General features: G+C 38.8%; 1 protein-coding gene, 1 long non-coding RNA gene and 1 pseudogene across 4 annotated transcripts; 2 read left to right on the top strand and 1 right to left on the bottom strand.

Moving 5' to 3' along the window:
• Window positions 1–421: 421 nt before the first annotated feature.
• On the top strand, window positions 422–2,752 carry LOC104770462 (uncharacterized). The gene is made up of 2 exons (XR_015592656.1): window positions 422–1,014; window positions 2,009–2,752. It is a non-coding gene; the product is annotated as an uncharacterized LOC104770462 (long non-coding RNA).
• LOC104770461 (phosphoinositide phosphatase SAC4) lies at window positions 2,204–10,102 on the bottom strand. Of its 2 annotated transcripts, none has more exons than XM_087504669.1 (16): window positions 9,217–10,102; window positions 8,904–9,105; window positions 8,632–8,797; window positions 8,224–8,446; window positions 7,786–7,862; window positions 7,337–7,524; window positions 7,151–7,248; window positions 6,809–6,942; window positions 6,576–6,704; window positions 5,911–6,262; window positions 4,996–5,117; window positions 4,783–4,893; window positions 4,109–4,294; window positions 3,662–3,838; window positions 3,218–3,332; window positions 2,204–2,713 (listed from the first exon to the last, which is right to left on the bottom strand). In XM_087504669.1, the coding sequence occupies exons 1-16, from the start codon at window positions 9,316–9,318 to the stop codon at window positions 2,606–2,608; spliced, it is 2,490 nt and encodes an 829-aa protein (XP_087360795.1). In that variant the 5' UTR covers window positions 9,319–10,102; the 3' UTR covers window positions 2,204–2,605. The 2 variants fall into 2 exon arrangements, with proteins under 2 accessions (XP_087360795.1, XP_087360796.1); XM_087504670.1 differs by having other exon boundaries at window positions 7,341–7,524; window positions 9,217–10,100.
• Window positions 10,103–10,404: 302 nt separating this feature from the next.
• On the top strand, window positions 10,405–12,238 carry LOC104772411 (putative serine/threonine-protein kinase At1g54610; annotated as a pseudogene). The gene is made up of 5 exons (XR_015592244.1): window positions 10,405–10,416; window positions 10,555–10,863; window positions 10,974–11,258; window positions 11,378–11,696; window positions 12,122–12,238. The product of XR_015592244.1 is annotated as a putative serine/threonine-protein kinase At1g54610 (transcript).
• The last annotated feature ends 9,134 nt before the right edge of the window (window positions 12,239–21,372 follow it).

Genomic DNA, 21,372 nt, shown 5'->3' on the forward strand with positions numbered 1-21,372 from the left:
AAATCAAATAAAAAATTGTAAATGGCCATCAATACATATCCCCATTTATCGACGACCACGTGTCGGAGTACAAGAAAGGTTTCACGTGGAACGACGGTATTAGTGAATCTAGGAGCTACACCAACAACAACAAAACAGGAGGCCAGGACGAGTTCTTGTAGCAATATTGGTTGATTGTGACGCGGCTTTCCACCGACTTTGGATAATGAAATAACAAAGTTGTGTAATCATTTTGTATTAGGATAAGGATTTAGGAGCTAGTGTCCAATTACAATTTTGATTAATTCAGTTTCGTACGTTAAAAGTAATATTTTTGGTCCACTAAACACAGTCCACTGTTATTTTTCTGTGGGGTGGTTTTTGACTTTTGAGGTGTAGGTGAAAGCGGTATTTTAATTCTCGTTTATTGTTTTGTTATTGTGATTTAGTAATGGTTGCTGACAATTACAACAAAAGAAAAAAATGGTTGTGAGTTTAGAGGAAGTGGAATAGGGTAGATAGATTATTATTTCTCTCTAATTTGCTACCATTATAACACCTTTCATCTAACCCGTTTAACATTTAACAACGTTTGTTCCACTTTCTAATTTTGTTTCAAATCTATACTTCTTCAGTTCTTTCTTAACATATTGCATTATGCTTTCTATTGAATCATAATGACATCCGAGGCTATTTTGCCTAAATATACCAATTAGCAATAGAGTTTCCACCCAACCCTCATCCATATTAAAGCAATACTCATTATGTTTTGATGAATGTAACGAGAAAGAAGCTTTTGTTGTGTGGGCCTGTCTGTGTAAATGCATAATGTAAGTTAGTTAATAGATTTTACAGTGGTAATCTTTCAAAATCAAAATACTATTTACGATTCGACTAATATTAGTTTGTTGAACAACATAATTCTTAACTAAAAAAGTTTTGTTTCAGTGTTACGAAAACTGCAAGGTGTCTAAAACCTCTTTGAACAAGGAATTTTTGGTGATGAGTTGTTTTTTGGAGCAAACTAGGTAAATGGTAAGAAATGAAGAATTATGCAAGTTAATAAGTATATTTATATCAAAACTTTTATTTGGCCATTTCTTTTAGGACAACAAAAGACATGTCTCTATGAAATAATATCTCTTTTAATTTGTTTGGCAATTTCACATAAATTAAGAAAACATTTTAAATTATCTTTTTAAATCTTATAAATTCAAATTGAGTTTTGATAATTTTTGTGGATTTGAAGTTAAATTAGATACTTTACAGTTTTTTTCTATTTCTAAGCATCTTCTTCTTTTTTTTTAATAAAAATTGTGATGTTTCATTTTGATTTTTAGGTAGTAGTCAAACATTACATGATTTCCATTAGGTTTGCCTAATTTCTGGAATTGAAGTTCCATCTTCTGATACAGAATCAGGCAACAACAAAATAATATTAAAGTGTTTCGCTATATTCAATCATCCATCATTTTCTTTAACAAACCACGACATCTAATGGTAATCTATCACGTTGCTATTAGGTTTGCATCTTTCTGTTCATCGAAAGACCGCAAATATGACATTGCATATGATAACATCTAGGAAATTTGATACTCCAATTCATCAGAGACAAATCCATGTGTCAGAAGTTTTTTCCCCTCACTTTACGTGTGTTTATGATTTGATATGTTTTACTAGCATTTTACAAAAGTTATGAGAATCATCTGCATACTACACCTGGTTTTCAACTTTTTATTTATGTTCCTACCTGATAGATAGGTTGGAAATATTTTTCTGGAATAAAGACTTAGAGAAAATAATGATACTTACTTTCCTTTCAGCTTTCAAGTGTCCTTCTAGTGTTTCTCTATATTAAGGAATTTTTTTAGTATAATCTGAAAGAATAATAGGGATAGAATTAGGAATTTGTCTCTTAAGGAACAGAGAAGACAAATAATGATGTTCTGTAACATCATTCACACCACACAGTTCTATATGTGTTATTCAAAAGACAAATCATCTGGTCTGATTTATTTTGATTATTTAGGCAATGCTGGGATGGTGTGAGTGAACCCTTGAAAGATCTCGTTACGATTAGTAACTTGTTGGCTGGTCAACACCTATTTGAATACTACTGTAGACTGTAGTTCTAAAACCAATGAAATGGCCAGGCTAGCAACATCTCTTTCCAGACCGCAAAACGCAAACGCGTAAGTGCAGTTGCGACTCGAATCGACTAGAGGGTGATAAAGAATCGATTTATTCTCAGAACAGACAAGAGCTTATACAAGATGGATTTAAAAACAAACAGATATTTACATCCGACCACAAACCAAAATTAAAGAGCCTAACATAAGTAAGTCTCAGACTATCTCACAAGTTTCTCTCCATAAACATGAATTTTTCCTCTTTCTTTCTGCAAGACTGCAAACTCAAACTTCTCAGCTATTTTAGTATTTGCTCCTCTTAATAGTTCTAATCTCTTTTGACAGGTCGTCACCGTGAAGTCTCGAATACATGGCACTGCGAATCTCTCTACCAGTCGCTTCTCCATGTTCGAACCGTAATACCCAAATGTTCAGAAGACCTCAAGTATGGTGAAGGCAAAGTATGTTCTTGTTGGAAATGGACGGTTGAGAGAGCTTCAATGGCAGATTGCTTCCCCGTACGCTACCCATTGTTTGAAGCTATCTGGGAAATCATCGCGAATCTTTGTGTGTACAGATTGTTCGGTTCCCATAGGTTCTTTTCCCTGCCAAAGGAAATAAATCCGGTTTAAGTTTCAAGTGAAGTAACCAAATCACAATATATGCCCCCAAAATATCAAACCATCTGAGTGCAGTGAAATATGTCGTATGATACCATACCAAATAAAATCACAGCGCTGAAATTACTTCACCCATAAAACTATTTTATTAGCTAATATTGGCCAGACTCTAACCATTTCATTTGTTAATTTAACGTTTTAAGTCATAGACTACATGCTTTGTAAAGAAGAGAGTAAGAAAATCCGTTTATTTGTGACAGGTTCAGCTACTAGATATCCTCTGCTCGTTAAATCCTATTATAGCATCTACTTCCAATCTGAGCTCGTTACGACTCACTTCCGTGGTTCAAGGTTTAGCCAATGGTTCATCCAGGTTCAGAGAAGATATCATATAGAAATCTATACGAGGTAGATGGCAGAAAGTAACACCAGTTCTCACTGTACAAAACTTGCTAGAGAGATATGCAAACTAGAATATGGAAGACTGACCTTCCTGCTGCTTGATCCACTCTCACTCATAGCTGGCGTCGGTTGTTTTGCTTCAGTAGTGATATTTTCTGATGAAGACGTCTCGGCGGTTGAATATATTGTAAGCAATGACGGCCTGCCAAGAGAACGCAATGTGAATTGCATGACCTTATACCGTTATACGTAGTAAAACTGACTAAACCATGACTAGAAAAAATTGTTGATTATTCATGAGGAATACGCTATCATTGTTATATTAGTCATCAATGGTGAAAACCAAATGCAAATGGATATTTAAAAATTTTAGTTTTAACATTTTTCGACATCTATCAGCTGTGTTTTTAGATAGATGGACGAGGAAATGGTATAGACGTAGAAATTTTATACTTCTGTGGAATGAGATCTGGTTCCCCTATTGTCTGCTTAAAATCGTAAACTGATGTCTTTAGTGCACAGTAATTTTACCTGGACAATTGATCGTTCTCACATAGATTTTCCGACGAAGAAAGCCACTCAATATCAACGAAATTTGAAACACTAGACATATCTTCTTGCTCGGACAAGTAATTGGAGCTACTACCATTACGTTGAACCTTTTGGGCATCTCCAAAAAAATATGTGCTAGGCATTGACGGAGTACACCTACAGAGATGTTATAGCTAAATATCAAGACCAACAAGAGAGACAAGTGTTACTATGTACTAGCACACACACTATCTTAGCTACATGAAGCATAAAGACAACCACTTCATGAATATATGAGCTATCATGGGTAGAACTCAGAAGCACAATAGAGCTGCACCCAGCAAAATTATAATGCATACATAGCATGGAGACTCAAGCTAAATGTACCAGCAGCACATATTTTATCTAGCTATAGTGAAGAAAATTGTAGGAAAGATTTGAACAAACCTCGATAATGTTACATCACCGGCAGCTGGCATATCTGGTGATGACTCTGAAATTATATGAGTCACTTGGTGTGACGACACAAAGCCTTTATGTGATATGCTTTCACTCTTTCTACTCATTGCGGACATCGGAGTGTGACTTTCATGGAGAATATTCCCATCTGATAAGCACCTCTTCACAAGAAACCTGGAAGCATAGTATTAAGAGCTATGATCATAGATGTGGCGAAACAAAGTCTATTATATTTGTGCACTTTAAGACGAAGGCTAATAAAGATGAAAATTTGACATACCAAAAAAGACAGAGCAAATTCTTAAACATATAGAGCGTACAGATTAAGGTACAGTTCGATGCAATTAACAAACCAATCCTAGTTTTTCGTCAATAACAAATGCTCATACCTCCTTATGTCTAAATCATATGATAAGGGTCACAATAGTTTTGCGGGATCTAAATTGGAAGTTATGGTGAAGAATGGAGATATATAATTCCAGTGAACGGACAATGTTAAAATCTGTAGAGCCTATGTGTTTCAAATTCGTATAACACATACAATCATCAAAAATTGTCTCAAGGAGAAAATGGAACCACTAAACCTCTCTACCTACATGGCAGCAGCAATTTTATAAATAGGTGAATATCTAAAATTCAAGTTTGCAGTCACAGAACCCTACCTTTCATCTTCCCCCATGCTTATCTCTCCACTTTGTCCATTAGAGTGGGAACCTGAACGCAACTCCCAAACCGCTTGCCTCCCTTGTTCAGGCCGGAAAGTACCAAGAAATCTGCATACAGGAATCCACAAAGGCCCAAAGGATTTCTGTAAGTCTCTGGGAGATTAACGTGAAACGTGGATATATACAATAGAGTGAAAGAGACAAGCTTACATATTAATGGCATCTTGTTTATCCGCATCCATATATGCGTTATTATAATAACGTTGCAGAGTCCTCAAGAACTCTTGTGACTGGGTTGCTGCTTTCCACTGGCCTCGCCTCTCACTAAAAACCTATTGCACACCAGAAATTCTAAGAATCAACAAAGTGTATCTCAACAATAGTGAACATAATTTTAGCTTGAGTCGGCTGCAGAAGATCGAAACATCATAATTCAGTTCAGAACAATGGGACAGATTACAAAAGGAATTTTAACTGAAGTCCGAAATCCTTTGGCGAAAGTAAGATAATGAGGGCTCAACTGCGGTTGAGATATAACATAGACGACATAGCAAGGGTCCCTTGTAATTCTTGTACATCAAAGACTAAGCTCAGAAATCAGACCAGCTTTTCTATAGACCAATATCATCCATAATTCCAAACGTTTCATGAGGAAAAAAAACATTTTAATATTTACCTTATGTACATGCTGCTCTAACTCAAGAATCATATCATAATAATAATAATAATATCAGCTGAAAAGCTACAGATAGGTTCAAATAAGCGATGGTGGATCAGCATGCATGAAGGATTCCTGATGTTATACCGAGAAACAAGGATGCACAGAGGAAACTAGATTTTTCATGAGTTAACATTTATTTTTAAAAGACATCAGCTGTTTTTTAACTGTGAATAATAAATTCCTTCGACGAGAAAAGGGATGTACTTTCTCATGGAGCCAGTCATGAATCGTTCCAACCAGAGACTATATGGAATCTATTTTGAACATAATTAATAGCCCAGTAGTTAGTTTCAACTAACTGTCTCTAGCAGAAGACTTAATATGGACAGTTCCATATGAACATGAACAAAACCATTCTGATGCTATGTCAGGACTTATACGAGTAAAGTAAAAAATAGAATTACCTTATTGTGGGCTGCAGATCCGCCATATTGATAAGCTAGTGTGTCTCCCATCATCTCGTATAATCCCATTAAAGTACTAGACAAAGGATCATCAAGTTCTATAGTTGGAGCATCTCTAATTCCTAAAGCATGAAGCTGTTGCCCTAGAGCAGCCCAACCATATGCATATTGGGCAACATTTGTACGATCAAGGCAATCTATGCAGTTGGTCCTTAGCACTCCCCTCTGGAGCCTGCTAGGCTTGATATCATAATCGCCATTTGCAGCATTCTTTCTTGGGCAAAAATTCTTCTCTAAGGAATCATATTCCCCACTATCATCATCAGAACTATTATGTGGAGACATATCGGCGCTGCAATTTTAAGACATTAGTACTGTAAGTAATTACTCTATCGCTGCAGGAAATTAACTTTTCTAATAGAAATATTTCAATGACATCATTTTCCACCAAGAAATGGCTATTACCCATTTACAAAGAGTAAAACAAATAATGGATAATTGGTGACAATCAACAAGTTATCCACATTTGCAGGAAGATAACCAGGAGAATAAATCCATTAACTACTTTGACAAGATTCAGTTGAAAGCCCACAGCTACATATAAATCGGAGAACAATATATATGATGAACAAGTACGTTACAGGAACTCAAGCAAAAAGGCTTACTCAGAAGAAGACAAGCTCATATAACCCTCAAGCTTCATTGCTGGTGTAAGTTGATGATAAAAGAAACCTGTCAACATCAAAGCACAGGCAGCTACTTTTCCAAGAAGTGCCAATACATTTTCTGTTTTGCTGAAAGAAAAAAAAGAAAGAATAGAGAAAACTGGTTTATATAGAAATATGCATTGATATATATTCATTATCTGAAGCAGCTGGATCGCAAATTGAAAAGATACCTGTGAAAATGTTTGTGCAGGTCCCAGTGGAGGAATTTAAGCCGATTTTCTTCTGGCAGATCTTTGTTTATAAAGTCAATTGCATTAGCAAACTCTGCCCGGAGAATCGACTCCCTGGGTTTCCTCTCTTTGGTCTATGGATTGTCAAAAGTAACAGGAGACATCAGTGAAAGCTTGAGATGTGAGAGCATCAAAAATATAATGAACACACAATAGTTTGTTTCATTAAAAGTATAACTAGATTAAGGTGTAAGAAGATGCATCACTTGCCAATACAAAAAGTACCCAACGAAGTGATGATTTAGGCGTGATAGATGAAAAAAGCTAGATTAGGCAACTCACCTTGATCAAGTTCAGAATAATGATGGGGATTCCATATCGCTCCACAAGGTTTTCAAAGTGAAGTCTAGTTGCCTCATAGTTCAGGTCCTTTTTTGACACTGGAATTGACATTGAGGTGTTCAAACACAAAGAAAAGAGAGGGAGGGAGAGAGGTGACCAGGCAGTATTAGTATAAATAACACTTACATACTATATCAGGCTTAACTTTCATCCTTGAGGTCTCCTGTGACCAGAATAGAGGGATTGAGCCACGATTCTGCACAACAGAACTTATTTGCATGGGACGGTCTACAGGAACGTCCTCCGACACTATCTGCTCTGTTTCCACATCATTAGCAACATTGCCACTTTCGTTTATTCCTCGTTTCAAGTACCTAAAAGCAAAAGCGGGGTTTAGGAGAAACTAAGCATAATAACTAACTGAAATAAAGATGCCTAATTAAAATCTCAATGTTGGAAGAACCCTGGAGATAGACATATATTGCACAACTCTAGCGCATGCATTCCTATGTGATTAGCAATGTGGGCTTTATTTGCAATTATTTCATGTTACTGCTAAAGGTTAGAATACAGAACGAGTTATAATAGACATGTTACCACAGAAATGGAAACTATGGAGTGATGAAATCTGATACCTGGTTCCAGCATTATGGCGGGAACGTCTAGCAATTAGAGTGAGTTTGAAATTCCGTCCAGCTTCAGAAAGTGTTGTCTGCATGCACAGTAAAACAAGGTTCAGCATCCATAAATCTAAACAGTACTGTGAGACTATCAAGGTATTTGAGAACAAAAATGCAAGAGTATCATAGCTGTATCTGAAATAGCACGACCAATAATATCAAAATTGATACATCATAACTATTAAATTTTGCATGTGAGACAGAAAGCTTCTTTCCAGACCTTTGGGCAAGACAGACATGATTTAGGGATGCAAAATAATTAACCCAAAGAAAATGATACACAAATAAAATGACTATAGCTGTGAGGAAAGAAGAAAAATATTTGTATTTGAATTCGGGGAAACTTTCTTTTCTCTGATAGTAAATGGTGAAGAAAAACATACAATTTCTCACCTGCTTAAAAAAACCATACACCAATGCTACTGTCCACAGGGTATTCCGAAGATGATGTCGGGTCCCCCGAGTCAAGAATTCGTTCCACACAAACATTTTCTTATAGAGAGAACCTCCACTCTCATGGTCGCATATATTTTTCTGGAAACTTCGCATTACATTATACGAATAACTGAAAAAGAAGTCTTTTGTAAGGTCCACCATACACAGGAGTCTCTTGTACCTGTTTATAAACAAGTGGGAAACACCAATAGAAAAACGCAAGGGTTAAATGACTTCAGTTCATAAAATGGGTGGAAGGGAACGTGCACTCTCTCTTTTCACCAAACAGAACTCTCTTTAGCACTGGGATTTTAAATATACGTAAAAAAAAAAACACAGAATGTAGCAAAAGATATATCAACATACCTGTTCTCGTCTCTCGAATTTGCATAGTTGGTAAGCACGCTAGAATTTTGCAATGCAATTATCTCACTCTTTGACACTTCATAAATAACGTGACCACAAATTTCACCTATCTCTCTTCTTTCAGTTATAAGCAGCATGTAATATGGTCCCAAAAACTTAATGAACCCTGAAGAGCACATAAACGGCGTGAGAACAAAGCTGGAAAGTAAAACCATCTACGGATCTACCCTTCAGTAAACATAACTTGAGACCAAAAAAAAAAAAACACATACCAATAATTCCATAACAAAGAGTGACAAGTTTCAGCCCACCCGTGGCCTTGTTCCCTTCGTGTATCCGTTTAAGCAACTCATAGCATTCTTTTTTAGAATAAGCAGTGGAATCCTCTCTGAGATTAAGCTCAGACGCATCTAGCCGGTCTATCTTTAGTATTCTATACACTCCACTACCATTCCAACCAATCATGTAGAAATTCTGAAAAAACAAAAATCATGTTAGTGACAGTCCATGAACCTCGTTACAAATATCTTTAGGCACGAAAGCAGATCGAATACTTCAAAGTGGATCTATCGTGTTATTATTTACCGATTGAGTCTCGAAGAGTTTGAATTCTTGCATACAACCAAGAAGAGCAGATGATACAGAGGAGGCTGAGCCTCCGTTCTCCATTGACGGCGATGAGGTCATACACCTGATTTCTCAGTTTTTTTTTCTTTATGTAATTTGAAAATAAATTAGATCTACGCCCAAGCGGCTGGGCTCAGAGAAATATCTCGGCAGGGCATTCACTAATTTCCAAAATTCTTGAAAATGCGGAATTCACACGCAAACCAAAATCAAAAAGATACTCTAAAACCTTGATTGACCGCGTCTTCAAAGAGCCGACGGTCGTTGATTTCAAAGCAACAACAAGACGAGTCGTCTATTGTATTGTTCTCGAGATTCGCACCGTGGACTTGCTTGCGCAAAACAATCGAATCAACCCTCAGAACCGACGCATACAGAGAGAGAGAGAGAGAGAGAGAGAGAGAGAGAGAGAGAGAGAGATTCTCTAGTGATTATTGTGCTGCTTCTCTGGAATCAGAGAAGAACAAAATGCGAATTGTGAAAAAAATAGGTAAAGCAAGTAATAAAAGAAACCCCGATCACGGAGATCACAAACAAACTCCCAAAGCTCAAATCAAACGAAAGAAGGAAGCTCAGATGAAACAGAAGTTTTATTACGAGGAAGAAGAAGGAGAAGAAGAAGAAGAAGAAGAAGAAGAAAGGGGTTTATGATGTAGGGAGAGAGAGAAAATAAGAGTTTTTCTCAGCTGTTTTCTTTGTTTGTGTCGAGAGAAAGGAGAAGAAGATTGGATCGGGGAAGAGAGAGAGAGAGAGAGAGAAGACGACGCAAATCACCACAATTTTCTCTATTTTTTTAATTTTTAATAATAAAAAAAGGAAAGTGAGATCTTTTTATTTGTTTTGGTTTTTAAAAAAAGGGAGCCCGTGACGATGCCTATATAAACTCACAGCTGTCTGGACTCGAATGGAATAGTTACTTACTTTAATTTTTTTTCAATTCACACAAATCCTTTTATTTTATTTTTAAAACTTTAAAAACAATTATAATCATGAATGAGTCATTCTAACCAAACTACTTTTTTTTTGTTCTTCTTTGAAATATCGGGAGGTGAACAAATCAATGTTTGAATATCAGACGGAGATGGTGATGTCAACAAACAAACATGAGAAAATAAAATAAAAGAAGTATCGTGGTATTGGAATAATATGGTTATTAGTGTAAATTTGATTTAGTTCGTTTTAGTAGAGTTTAATTTTGGATATGACAAAATAAAGCACCCATTACTTATATTCTTGTTGGATTATTTATACCCGAACAATCATATAATGATCCTATTATAATAATAACAAGCTAAGAGCTCTAAAGATAGTGGAGTAGAAGGAGGGAGTAGTGTGCAAGTGACTAAGAGTAATCGAGCTGTTGCTGCTGAAGTAGAGAAGAAGAATGAGGAGATTCTTCCTAAGGAGGAAAATGGTGATAAAGAAAGGAAATCGAAAGGAGATCGGAGAAGGTCAAAGCCTAATCCACGGTTGAGTAATCCTTCAAAGCATTGGCGTGGTGAACATGTTGCTGCTGGTTGGCCTTCTTGGCTTTCTGATGTTTGTGGTGAAGCTTTGAATGGTTGGGTTCCAAGAAAAGCTGACACTTTTGAGAAAATCGATAAGGTGTTAGATTGATTTACACATTAGACGATTCCACTTATATTTTTTGGTGTTTTTTTTTTAATAAAATTTCTTCAAGTGGATTCTTTTTTTCTTCTTCTTTTATGTTGTAGATTGGACAAGGAACATACAGTAATGTGTACAAAGCAAAGGATATCTTGACTGGTAAAATCGTAGCGTTGAAAAAGGTTCGGTTTGACAATTTGGAGCCAGAGAGTGTCAAGTTTATGGCAAGAGAGATTCTTGTGTTGCGGAGACTTGATCATCCTAATGTTGTGAAGCTAGAAGGTTTGGTTACGTCAAGGATGTCTTGTAGCTTATACCTTGTCTTTCAATACATGGATCATGATTTGGCTGGTCTTGCTTCAAGTCCTGTTGTTAAGTTCTCAGAACCAGAGGTTAGGCCTGCAGTATCTATATTTATAGGGCTATTTTTAGTACCTTTTCAAAATTTCCTCTACAAATATAAGGTCATTTTGGTCTCTTGCTAAGATCAGATTACTCCTCCATCTTGCAGGTGAAATGTTTAATACGTCAATTGATATCTGGTATGGAGCATTGCCATAGTCTTGGTGTGCTTCATCGTGACATCAAAGGATAAAATCTTCTTATTGATGATGGTGGGGTCCTTAAAATTGCTGATTTTGGACTGGCAACAATTTTTTGATCCAAATCACAAACGGCCAATGACAAGTCGAGTGGTCACTTTATGGTATCGAGCCCCAGAGCTTCTTCTTGGGGCTACTGATTATGGTGTAGGTATTGATCTTTGGAGTGCCGGCTGTATTTTAGCTGAGCTATTGGCGGGAAGACCTATTATGCCCGGTCGGACAGAGGTATCTGGTCAATTCATCATCTTAATATTTCAGTCAATACTTAATATGCAAGTTGTGTTTTTCCTAGTATCTCATTCTTAGAAATATTTGAAATCTGCTTTTATGCACAGACATACACAGATAGACAATGAATTTACATGAACATATTAGATTCCAAATTAATTCAGATCTCTCCATGCAACTAGAGTGGTTCCTTGGGTAGTTTTATTGAAAAATGGCACTTTCTCACAATGATTATGAAGATGAGCAAAAAGTAAACCCACAGTGTGCATCGCCAACTTTTATTACCCTGCACTGCACTTTGAACTTGCTTGATGAAGTATCTTTTTACCTTTTTCTCTTTACTGGTCTTTAAAAACTACAAATGTTATAGGAGAGTTCGGCATGCTGAATAATTACTTATGCTTATGATCATCATGAAATAGGTAGAGCAGCTCCATAAGATTTACAAGCTCTGTGGTTCACCATCAGAGGATTATTGGAAAAAAGGAAAATTCACACATGGAGCGATATGTGAATAAACAGAGACGAAGTTTGAAGGTAGGTAAAATACTCTGTATTGAATCAAACTTAGTTTTGTTTATACAAGAGGTTGGTACTTATACTACTCAAAGAACATTCTAGGTCTTTGATACAATATAGAATTGTATGATACATCTCTATCATTTAGCCACTTGCTTCTATAGGACTAAAACGGTTTGATAGTACTATATTCAGAGAATCCGCAGTTTGAATCAGTTGTTCCTTTTGTGTAACCTGCACATTTGTCTTCTTGTATTACAGAGTAGGTTGCAGTGTCCTATCGTACTCTTGAGGGGTTTTGAATCGTTGACTTTGGTGGGAGGCTTGGGCTCTTTCTTGTTGTTGGACCGGAGGCTGTTGTTGGGCTTGAGGCTTAACATTAACAGCCCCCCCACAAACTGAGTGTGGGAGGAAGGCACACATTCAGTTTGTGTCGTAAGCGTTGGAAGGATGGTCGTGGAAGGGACTTAGTGAAGATATCAGCAAGTTGCAGTTCGGCTGGAATGTGTTGAACCTCAAGAAGACCGAGTGCTACTTGTTCATGGACATAGTGATAGTCAACATCAGAGTGCTTGGAACGGTTGTGAAGTACAGGATTGGCAGACAGGTGTACCGCAGAGAGGTTATCACAATGAAGAAGAGCAGCATATGATTGAGATATACCAAGATCACGTAGAACTGAAGCAGTCCAGGTGAGTTCAGAGGCAGTGGAAGCGAGAGCACGGTACTCAGCTTCTGTGGATGACCGAGACACAGTAGGTTGACGTTTTGCAGACCAGGACACAATATTAGCGCCCAATAAGACACAGAACCCTGAAGTAGACCGTCGAGTATCCTTACACCCCGCATAATCACTATCACTGTAGGAGACAAGATGTAGAGGACTGTTCTTGTAGAGATGCAAACCCATTTTCGAAGTGCCATGGAGATAGCGAAGAATCCGTTTGAGGAGACCAAAATCTGATACAGTGGGAGAATGCATTCGTTGACAAATGAAGTTAACCGCAAACTGTATATCAGGTCGAGTAATGGTCAAGTATTGAAGCTTCCCAGCAAGGCTTCTGAAGTAAGAGGGTTCAGAAAATGGCTTAGTATCCTTGAAGACATGATCAAGACGTTGAGGCAGAGGAGTGTGAACAGAGTTACATGTTGACATATGCGCATGATGAAGAATCTCTTCTGTATATTTTTATTGATGGAGAAACAAGCCGTGAGGGTGAGCTTGTGCTTGAATACCCAAGAAATAGTGAATGTTCCCTAAATCTTTCATTGCAAACCTTGAACTAAGCTCAGCAATCAGAGACTTAAATAGTGTAGGATTCGAACTAGTCAGCAGGATGTCGTCCACATACAGTAAGAGAACCAGCGTGTCTCCATTTCGGCGATAAGTGAACAAGGAGGGGTCAGCTTTGCTGCACACAAACCCAAATTCCAAGAGATAGTTGCTGAACTTGTCAAACCAGGCCCTGGGAGCCTGTTTTAAGCCGTAGAGAGCCTTTCCTAGCGAGCATACATGAGTCGGTTTATTAACATCTTCAAACCCTGGAGGCTGGATCATATATACTTTTTTTTGTAAGTCGCCATGAAGAAAAGCATTCTTCACATCCAACTGAGTGATATTCCAACTCTTTGATGTGGCAACAGAGAGAACAATGCGAATGGTGGAAGTTCGCACAACAGGGCTATAGGTCTCAGTGAAGTCCACACCAGCTTCTTGATTAAAGCTTTTGGCGACAACACGAGCTTTCAGCTTGTTGACAGTGCCATCAGCATTGAGCTTAATAGTAAAAACCCAGCGACAACCCAATACATTCATCTCTGCAGTCGGAGGAATAAGATCCCAAGTGTGGTTCTCATATATAGAGTTGAGTTCATCTAACATAGCCTACCTCCAACCAGGATGTTGTAACGCTTCCGCAACAGTTTGAGGAAGAGGCGGAATAGTTTTGCTGGCCACAAGAGCATACCGTGGGTTAGGACGATGAATACCGGCTTTGGACCTTGTTATCATAGGGTGAGCAGACTGAACGGAATCAGTAGTGTCAGGAGCAGAAACATGATCTGGAGATGCAGGAGCATCATCAGTTACAGTAGACTGAACCGACGAGGGAGCCACACCTGGGGACAGCAAAACATCCGGCTCAGAACTAGAAGATGGAGTAACGCAACATGGAGCATCTTGAGGATATTCCACAACATATTCAAGCCATTGTGAGTCCTGATGAGCATTCATAATGTATGATGGAAGACTCGGCAAAACACGAGGTAGACTAGACGAATCAGCAGCTTGCCAAGCACCAAGAGTGCCAGTCTTGTGTTGTGTCACGAGTCCTTTCTATCGATCTGTAAAGGGGAAGCAGTTCTCATCAAAGATCACATGGCGGCTGATATAAACACGGCCTGTAGGAGGATAGAGACACCTATAGCCTTTGTATTGTGGATTGTAACCAAGAAAAACACACTGGAGAGAGCGTGGTTCAAACTTGTGTTGAGTAACTGAGCGCAGACACGAATAACACGCAGAGCCAAACACACACATAAAAGAATAATCAGGTTTTTGCTTAAGTAAGAGTTCGTGAGGACTCTGCTGACCGAGAGATGGAGAGGGAAGCAAGTTGCTGATTAAGTTAGCCGAATAAAAGGCTTCAACCCAAAACTTGAGTGGAGTTTTACTCTGAAACAGCATAGACAGACCAAGTTCAGTGAGATGTCGATGTTTCCTTTCAGCCATCCCATTCTGCTCGAGAGTTGATGGACAAGAAATCAAGTGTTGAATTCCATGATTTTGTAAATGAGTTTTGAACCGAGTACTAATAAACTCACCAACACCATCACTCTGAAAAATCTTTATCTTTCTACCCAACTGATTTTCAACTTGCTTTTGAAACCCAATAAAGACATCACAAAAATCAGATTTAGACTTGAGAGGGAACATCCAAGAGTAACGAGAGAACTCATCCAAAATAACTGCATAATATTTGAAACCTTGAACAGATACAACAGGTGATGGACCCCATAGATCACAGTGTAACCGATCAAGTGGTTCCTTAACAAACGAACTAGAAGAAGAAAAAGGAAGCTTAGTGCTCTTTCCCATTTGGCAAGGTTCACAAACGGAAGTAGTGCTGCTCTTATTAACGGTAATTGCCTTGCTAGATTGTAAGAGTTGAAGAATCTGAAAATTTGCATGTCCCAAACGTTGATGCCACACCATATCACTAGCTGCAACTTGACGATTTGAGTAGAAAGCTGCAAATTCCACATTCTTCAACACATAAAGCCCTTCACGACGAGGTCCTTTTGTCACAACCCTCTGAGTCGGTAAATCAATAATATATACATAACTAGAATCAAAGAAAACCCCACACGGATAGTCATCACACAAGTTAGATACCGATAACAGAGATTTCTCCATGGTTGGACAAACGAGGACATCATAAAGAGGAATACTACCTGATGAGGTTGTGAGTGACGTAGAACCAACATGTGTGATAGGTTGGAAAGTCCCATCAGCCACCATGACATTCTCAGGACCATTGTATGCCATCGTAGTTTGAAGAGACTCCACAGTAGTCGTGATATGAGCCGTAGCACCAGAATCAGTAACCCATTCTTTACCACTCGGGTCTGCAAGACAAAGGGCAGCAAGAGCTTGGGGAACCTCATCACTCTGATAAGAATTATCGAATCTATTCCAGCATTTGAGAGCAATGTGACCCATACGACCACAAATCTGGCAAACAGGGCCAGGTGAAGAATAACCAGATTGGTTCCAGCCAGAGGAGCTTACTTGTTGAGAGAAGCCTCTGCCACGAGTCGAGTATCCGCCACGGCCAAGACCAGAGCCACGACCCCACTGTCCTGAACCAGAATGCCCCCCGCGTTGAATGTGAAAGGCTAGATGGGGTGAAACATCGGCTGGAGACTCATACGACTGAAGCTTTGAATCATAGCTAGAAATCTCCAAGACATCGTTAAACGTCGGGGCCGGAGTGCGAGACATAGAGCTTTGGAGAACAGTTGTTATTGGGTCGTATTCATGGCCCAACCCATTGAGAAAAGTGAACATCTTCATATTCTCGTCCACCGGTTTTCCAATCGAACTCAGGTTATCACAAACAACTCAAAACTCGTGACAGTAATCGGTAAAGTTTTTACCTTTGATGTTCAGAAGTTGGAGGCGACGGCGAAGATCAAACTCGTGAGCAACGGAGCTCTTGTTGAAGTTCCCGGCAAGAGACATCCAGACATCTTGAGATGTGGCGAGAGCGTGAACAAGACCAAGGACTTCCTCGGTGAGAGTACCAAAAATCCATGACTTGATTAGTTCATCCGACAGATTCAGTCTTCATATGCCGGATTTGGAGCCTCAACAGGTTGATTGTTGGTGTTGGTGACTAGAACAGCAGATGGTTTCGGGATTGACCCATTGACAAACCCCAGAAGCTTCTGACACCGAAGCAACGATTCAAATTGGGTCTTCCACAGGAGATAGTTACTATCACTAAGTTTAATGTTGACTGAGCTTGCGACATGAAGGGTGGAAGGAAACGGATAGGAGCCAGAATTCTCTGCCATGACAGCACCGGTTAAGGTTTGAGAAGCTCTGATACCATGTGAATAAACAGAGACGAAGTTTGAAGGTAGGTAAAATACTCTGTATTGAATCAAACTTAGTTTTGCTTATACAAGAGGTTGGTACTTATACTACTCAAAGAACATTCTAGGTCTTTGATACAATATAGAATTGTATGATACGTCTCTATCATTTAACCACTTGCTTCTATAGGACTAAAACGGTTTGATAGTAACCTGCACATTTAGCCATTTGTATGATACGTCTCTATCCGCAGTTTGAATCAGTTGTTCCTTTTGTGTAACCTGCACATTTGTCTTCTTGTGTTGCAGAGTAGGTTGCAGTGTCCTGTCTTACTCTTGAGGGGTTTTGAACTGTTGACTTTGGTGGGAGGCTTGGGCTCTTTCTTGTTGTTGGACCAGAGCCTGTTGTTGGGCTTGAGGCTTAACATTAACACGATATACAAACCCCGTGAACCGTACAAAAGAAGCATAAGAGAGACATTTAAAGACTTCCCACCATCATCTCTTCCACTCATTGACGCCCTTCTTTCAATAGAACCAGAAGACTGCCAAACTGCGACTGCTGCTTTAAAAAGTGAAGTAAGTTCTTAGGTTTGATTTTGGCGATGCTGCTTTATATGAACTGGCCTGATTATGCTGAGCAGGTTTGAATCAGTTTACTCTAAAATTTTCACTTTCCAGTTCTTTACAAGTGAACCATATGCCTGTGAACCTGCTGATCTGCCAAAGTATCCCCCGAGCAAAGAAATGGATGCAAAGCGACGGGATGAAGAAACTCGGAGGTTAGTAACATTTTTCTCAATTGTGTTTTAATCATCGCTAATCTCAACTGATAACGTCTGTTTCTTATGATTGAATATTCATGTTCAGTGTAGAAACTAGGTTTCCACAATGAATTTGTTTAAGGGGGAAACAAATTCAATAGGGTTATCTCTCTAGAAAATAGATCTAAGCCTTGGAATTAAAAGTAAAGAAGTAGAACTCAAAAGAATTAGGGTTTATTGCTAAGAACAAGAGGAGAACTCAATTATTGTATTCGATTCTGGATGATTTACAATGGAGAAGTCTCCCCTTATTTATACATGTTCGCATATCACATAATATATTAACTTTCCTTAACGGACGAAGTGAGATATGGAAAACTGCCTTATTGCTTGAGTCGGCCGCCGCACCGAAGTGGACATCGGTTCCTTCTTCTCCAAGATTACGCTTCATCCGAATTGACTCCTGGTGACCTAATTGATCCCTTAACCGGATTCCCGGTTAAATAATCAATTAATATTTCTGGTTTAGCTCGGTATGTCGGGGGTGCTGAATCCCGCACCAACAATTAGTCCCCCCCAGTTCAGTATATTCGAGATTTAATTCGAATATTTTGAACTATGGAAAGAGAATATCCGATCTAATCCATAAAGACTTAATTGATTTTACTCAGATCTCCAAATCATCTCGCCGCGTATTGTCCGGATGACACGTGTCATTTGCATCACATCCGCTAGCTCGGAATTCGAAGAGTCGCGTAGGTCATCATTACTTTTCATAGGGTTGCCGCCCATTCGACTCTATAAATACGCCTCTGCTCTCGTCATTTCTCATTTTCCGCCAACAGCAACAGGTAATCTGCTCCGATCTCTCTTCCATTTTATTTTGTTATTTTTCTTCCACACTCTCTGAACTCAGGATATGGCGAGCACATCGGAAACTGCCTCTTCGCCAGAAATTGAAAGCGAGCAACTAATTCGTCGTACTTCCAGACGAAGAACTCTCAATCCTGAATGCTCCGCGCAGATCGGGGAATCAAGTAGATCGGCCTCCTGAGTCCTGCCACACCTGGTTTGCTGTTAAACAGGAGCCTCTTCTTCACAGGTGAACCCAACCTTGCCGTCGTCAGTTCGTCACGAAGAGGAGAAAACCGAACTGACTCCGGACGTATTTTCGCAAGAGGAAGATCGGTTCGTACCCTTAGGATTTTCGATCGAGGATATCGACCCCTTGTTTGACCACGAAGGACAAATTGGAGGCGAAAAGAGTTCGAGTTCGACCAAAACTGTGAACGATATGCTAAACTCGTGCGGTTTATTCAATAGCAACGTCACAATTTTGATTCCTCGAGAAGACCAACGCCCCTGGAGCCCCCCGGAAGGGTATGTATGCTTGTACGAGGGTTACTTTACCGAGTGTAGCCTCCTATTCGCAATCCCGGAGTTGATTTCAATCTATGCCCAAAGACGGAGGATAGCGATCTCTCAGTTCGTACCCGGAGCCATTTGTAACTTTATGGCTGCCCTGACCGTAGCAGCCGAAGTCGGAGTCAACATTGGAGTTCAATGTTTTGAACAACTATCAAATTTCAAGTTATCGAAGAGTTCGAATCGCTGGAAAGTGAACATGAGGCCGGCTCATAATTTTCTTGTCGGTAAAAGAGTGAATAAATTCAAGAAGTATACGAACCAATACTTCTTCGTCCGCGTCGACCAGTACTCATTTGCTAACCCGTTGGGTTTTCACCGGAGAGTGTGGAATGAAAATCCTGGTAGATTTATATTTCTAGTATTTTAATTGACTTCGGCACCTCTGACCAGTTTTAACTTTTTCGTGTCTCTGCTTCCAGATCGTCCGTTTTGTGCAACGCGCCTAGCTCCGAACTATCTCCTTGTCAGAGACGCTTTGCTAACCGGGAACCATCGTCAGTGGGATTTTATCACTCGTATCCGTATCGAAACATCAATGGGCAAAGCTAGGACAAATTTTCCAAGTTTCGCCAGTTCGCTAGGACGATCTGTCGGATGCCGTGTCATGGAATCCAAAGATCTCCAGATTGTTCGCCGAGACACTCAAGCTGCCATTGAAGCCGAGATCGGTCCATCCCAGGGTCTAACCGAAGTTGATCCTACCCCGGACCAGACCGTCACCGACCCTATTCAGGCACCCGGAGAAGATATCGAGCCATCCAACGTTGCAGAGGGAGATACCTGATAGGCTCAAATTAATCCCTAGAGCTACTCTCTCAAACAAGAGATCACTGCAGTACTTAGGGGTCGAATCCACAGAGACTCAAGATCAAACACAATAGATTGTAAAATTTTGTAAATTACGCTAAACAAGTTAAATTGAATTAAAATAAAGCAATGCAAATATTTAAATAAAAGTGTTGTGAATTCAGAAAATCAAAAGAGCTAAGCCTAGGGAATTTCTCAGGAAATTATGAAATATTAAATCAGAAAAATTAATTAAGGTTCAAGCAATAAAGATCAGATCTAGAACTCTAAACTCTTGGTAAATTAAATCAGTTCTCACTGCAAATAATATCTAAATTTAAAACCAGAAAATCCAAATCTCTTTGTAAAATTCCAAGTTAAAAATCAGCTTTAAGAACAGGTTTAGATAAGTTCACAGAATTATCAATTCAAATCTCTTTGTAATAAACAATTCTGCTCATCAATGGTTTAATCAGGAAAACAATAATATTCTCATATCAATTTATTTCCCTAAGATAACAATTCTAGGTGATCAATCAAGAATTATTGTGAAGAACAACCAAGGATGAAGATCATAAAATATTAAGAACCCTAAAAATCTCAGATCTAATAAATCATAAAAACCCTATGAAAAACCCTAAACCTAACAAGCAAATTACTCAGACATGTTTAATGAAGAACAAATCATAATTCTGAATAACATGCAATAGATATTAAAAAGTAGAAGAGGGAGTTCAAGAATTCTTCTCTACAAAGCAGATCTCTCTCTCCCAAAAGCTCTCAATATCCTTCTCTCAAAAACTGCTAGAAAATAACTTAAGGGTTTCTAAAACCCAAAAACCATATATATACATCCTAAAATACGTCCAGGGGCTTATGTTGCAATTATAGAAGACTTTGGGCAAATTTGTAAAACTTCCAAATTTGTTGTTCTCTCGTCGGGTAAACACGAGTGTCGATCGATACTCCTTAATTGGTGTCGATCGATGCTTGGTCTCTGATCCGACTCCAACTTAATTTCCTTTGGTAAAGTGCTCCAAAATGATCCAGATTGTTCCATATTGCTCCATTCGTGCCAAATTCCTAAATAACCTGTTAAGACTCAAAAATAACCTAGAAACAAATCAAAAGACTCAAAAAGCACACTTATATCATGGTTAAAAACCGTAAAAACCATGATATATCAACTCCCCCAGACTTAGCCTTTGCTTGCCCTCAAGCAAAACAGAAACTTAAACCTGTGAAAGAGGTTTGAAAACATAGAATTCACTCAACTGCTGGTAACTGATCTTCGCACTCTTTATCGCCTTGACTCTCAAGAACTTACTTCATATACTTTGTCAATTGAAAAGCATCAACATTCCTTACTCAAATCCCACAATCCTCTGGAATCTCTAGTCTAACCATTGCCATCTCATTACATAAATTAAAGCAAGTACAGGTGAGTTCTTACCTTGTGGTATTCAAACAGTGGCATATGGACTCTCTTCAGGCCAAGACATTCTTCTTACATCTCCTTTCCTCTCCCTTTTCTCACTTCCTTTTTTTTTTTCTTATTCTTATTCTTTTTTAGCAAA

The sequence above is a fragment of the Camelina sativa genome, chromosome 20, assembly GCF_030686135.1.
Source record: "Camelina sativa cultivar CO46 ecotype springtype chromosome 20, ASM3068613v1".
In the NCBI taxonomy this organism is placed as follows: domain Eukaryota; kingdom Viridiplantae; phylum Streptophyta; class Magnoliopsida; order Brassicales; family Brassicaceae; genus Camelina; species Camelina sativa.

What these genes read in the sequence shown, in the direction of transcription:
- LOC104770461 (XM_087504669.1), bottom strand. Translation starts at nt 9,318, where the DNA reads ATGACCTCATCGCCGTCAATGGAGAACGGAGGCTCAGCCTCCTCTGTA. An exon ending in AACTCTTCGAGACTCAATCG is followed by an intron (nt 9,106 to 9,216) that starts GTAAATAATAAC and finishes TTGTTTTTTCAG; the next exon opens with AATTTCTACATGATTGGTTG. An exon ending in TTATTCTGAACTTGATCAAG is followed by an intron (nt 6,943 to 7,150) that starts GTGAGTTGCCTA and finishes GACAATCCATAG; the next exon opens with ACCAAAGAGAGGAAACCCAG.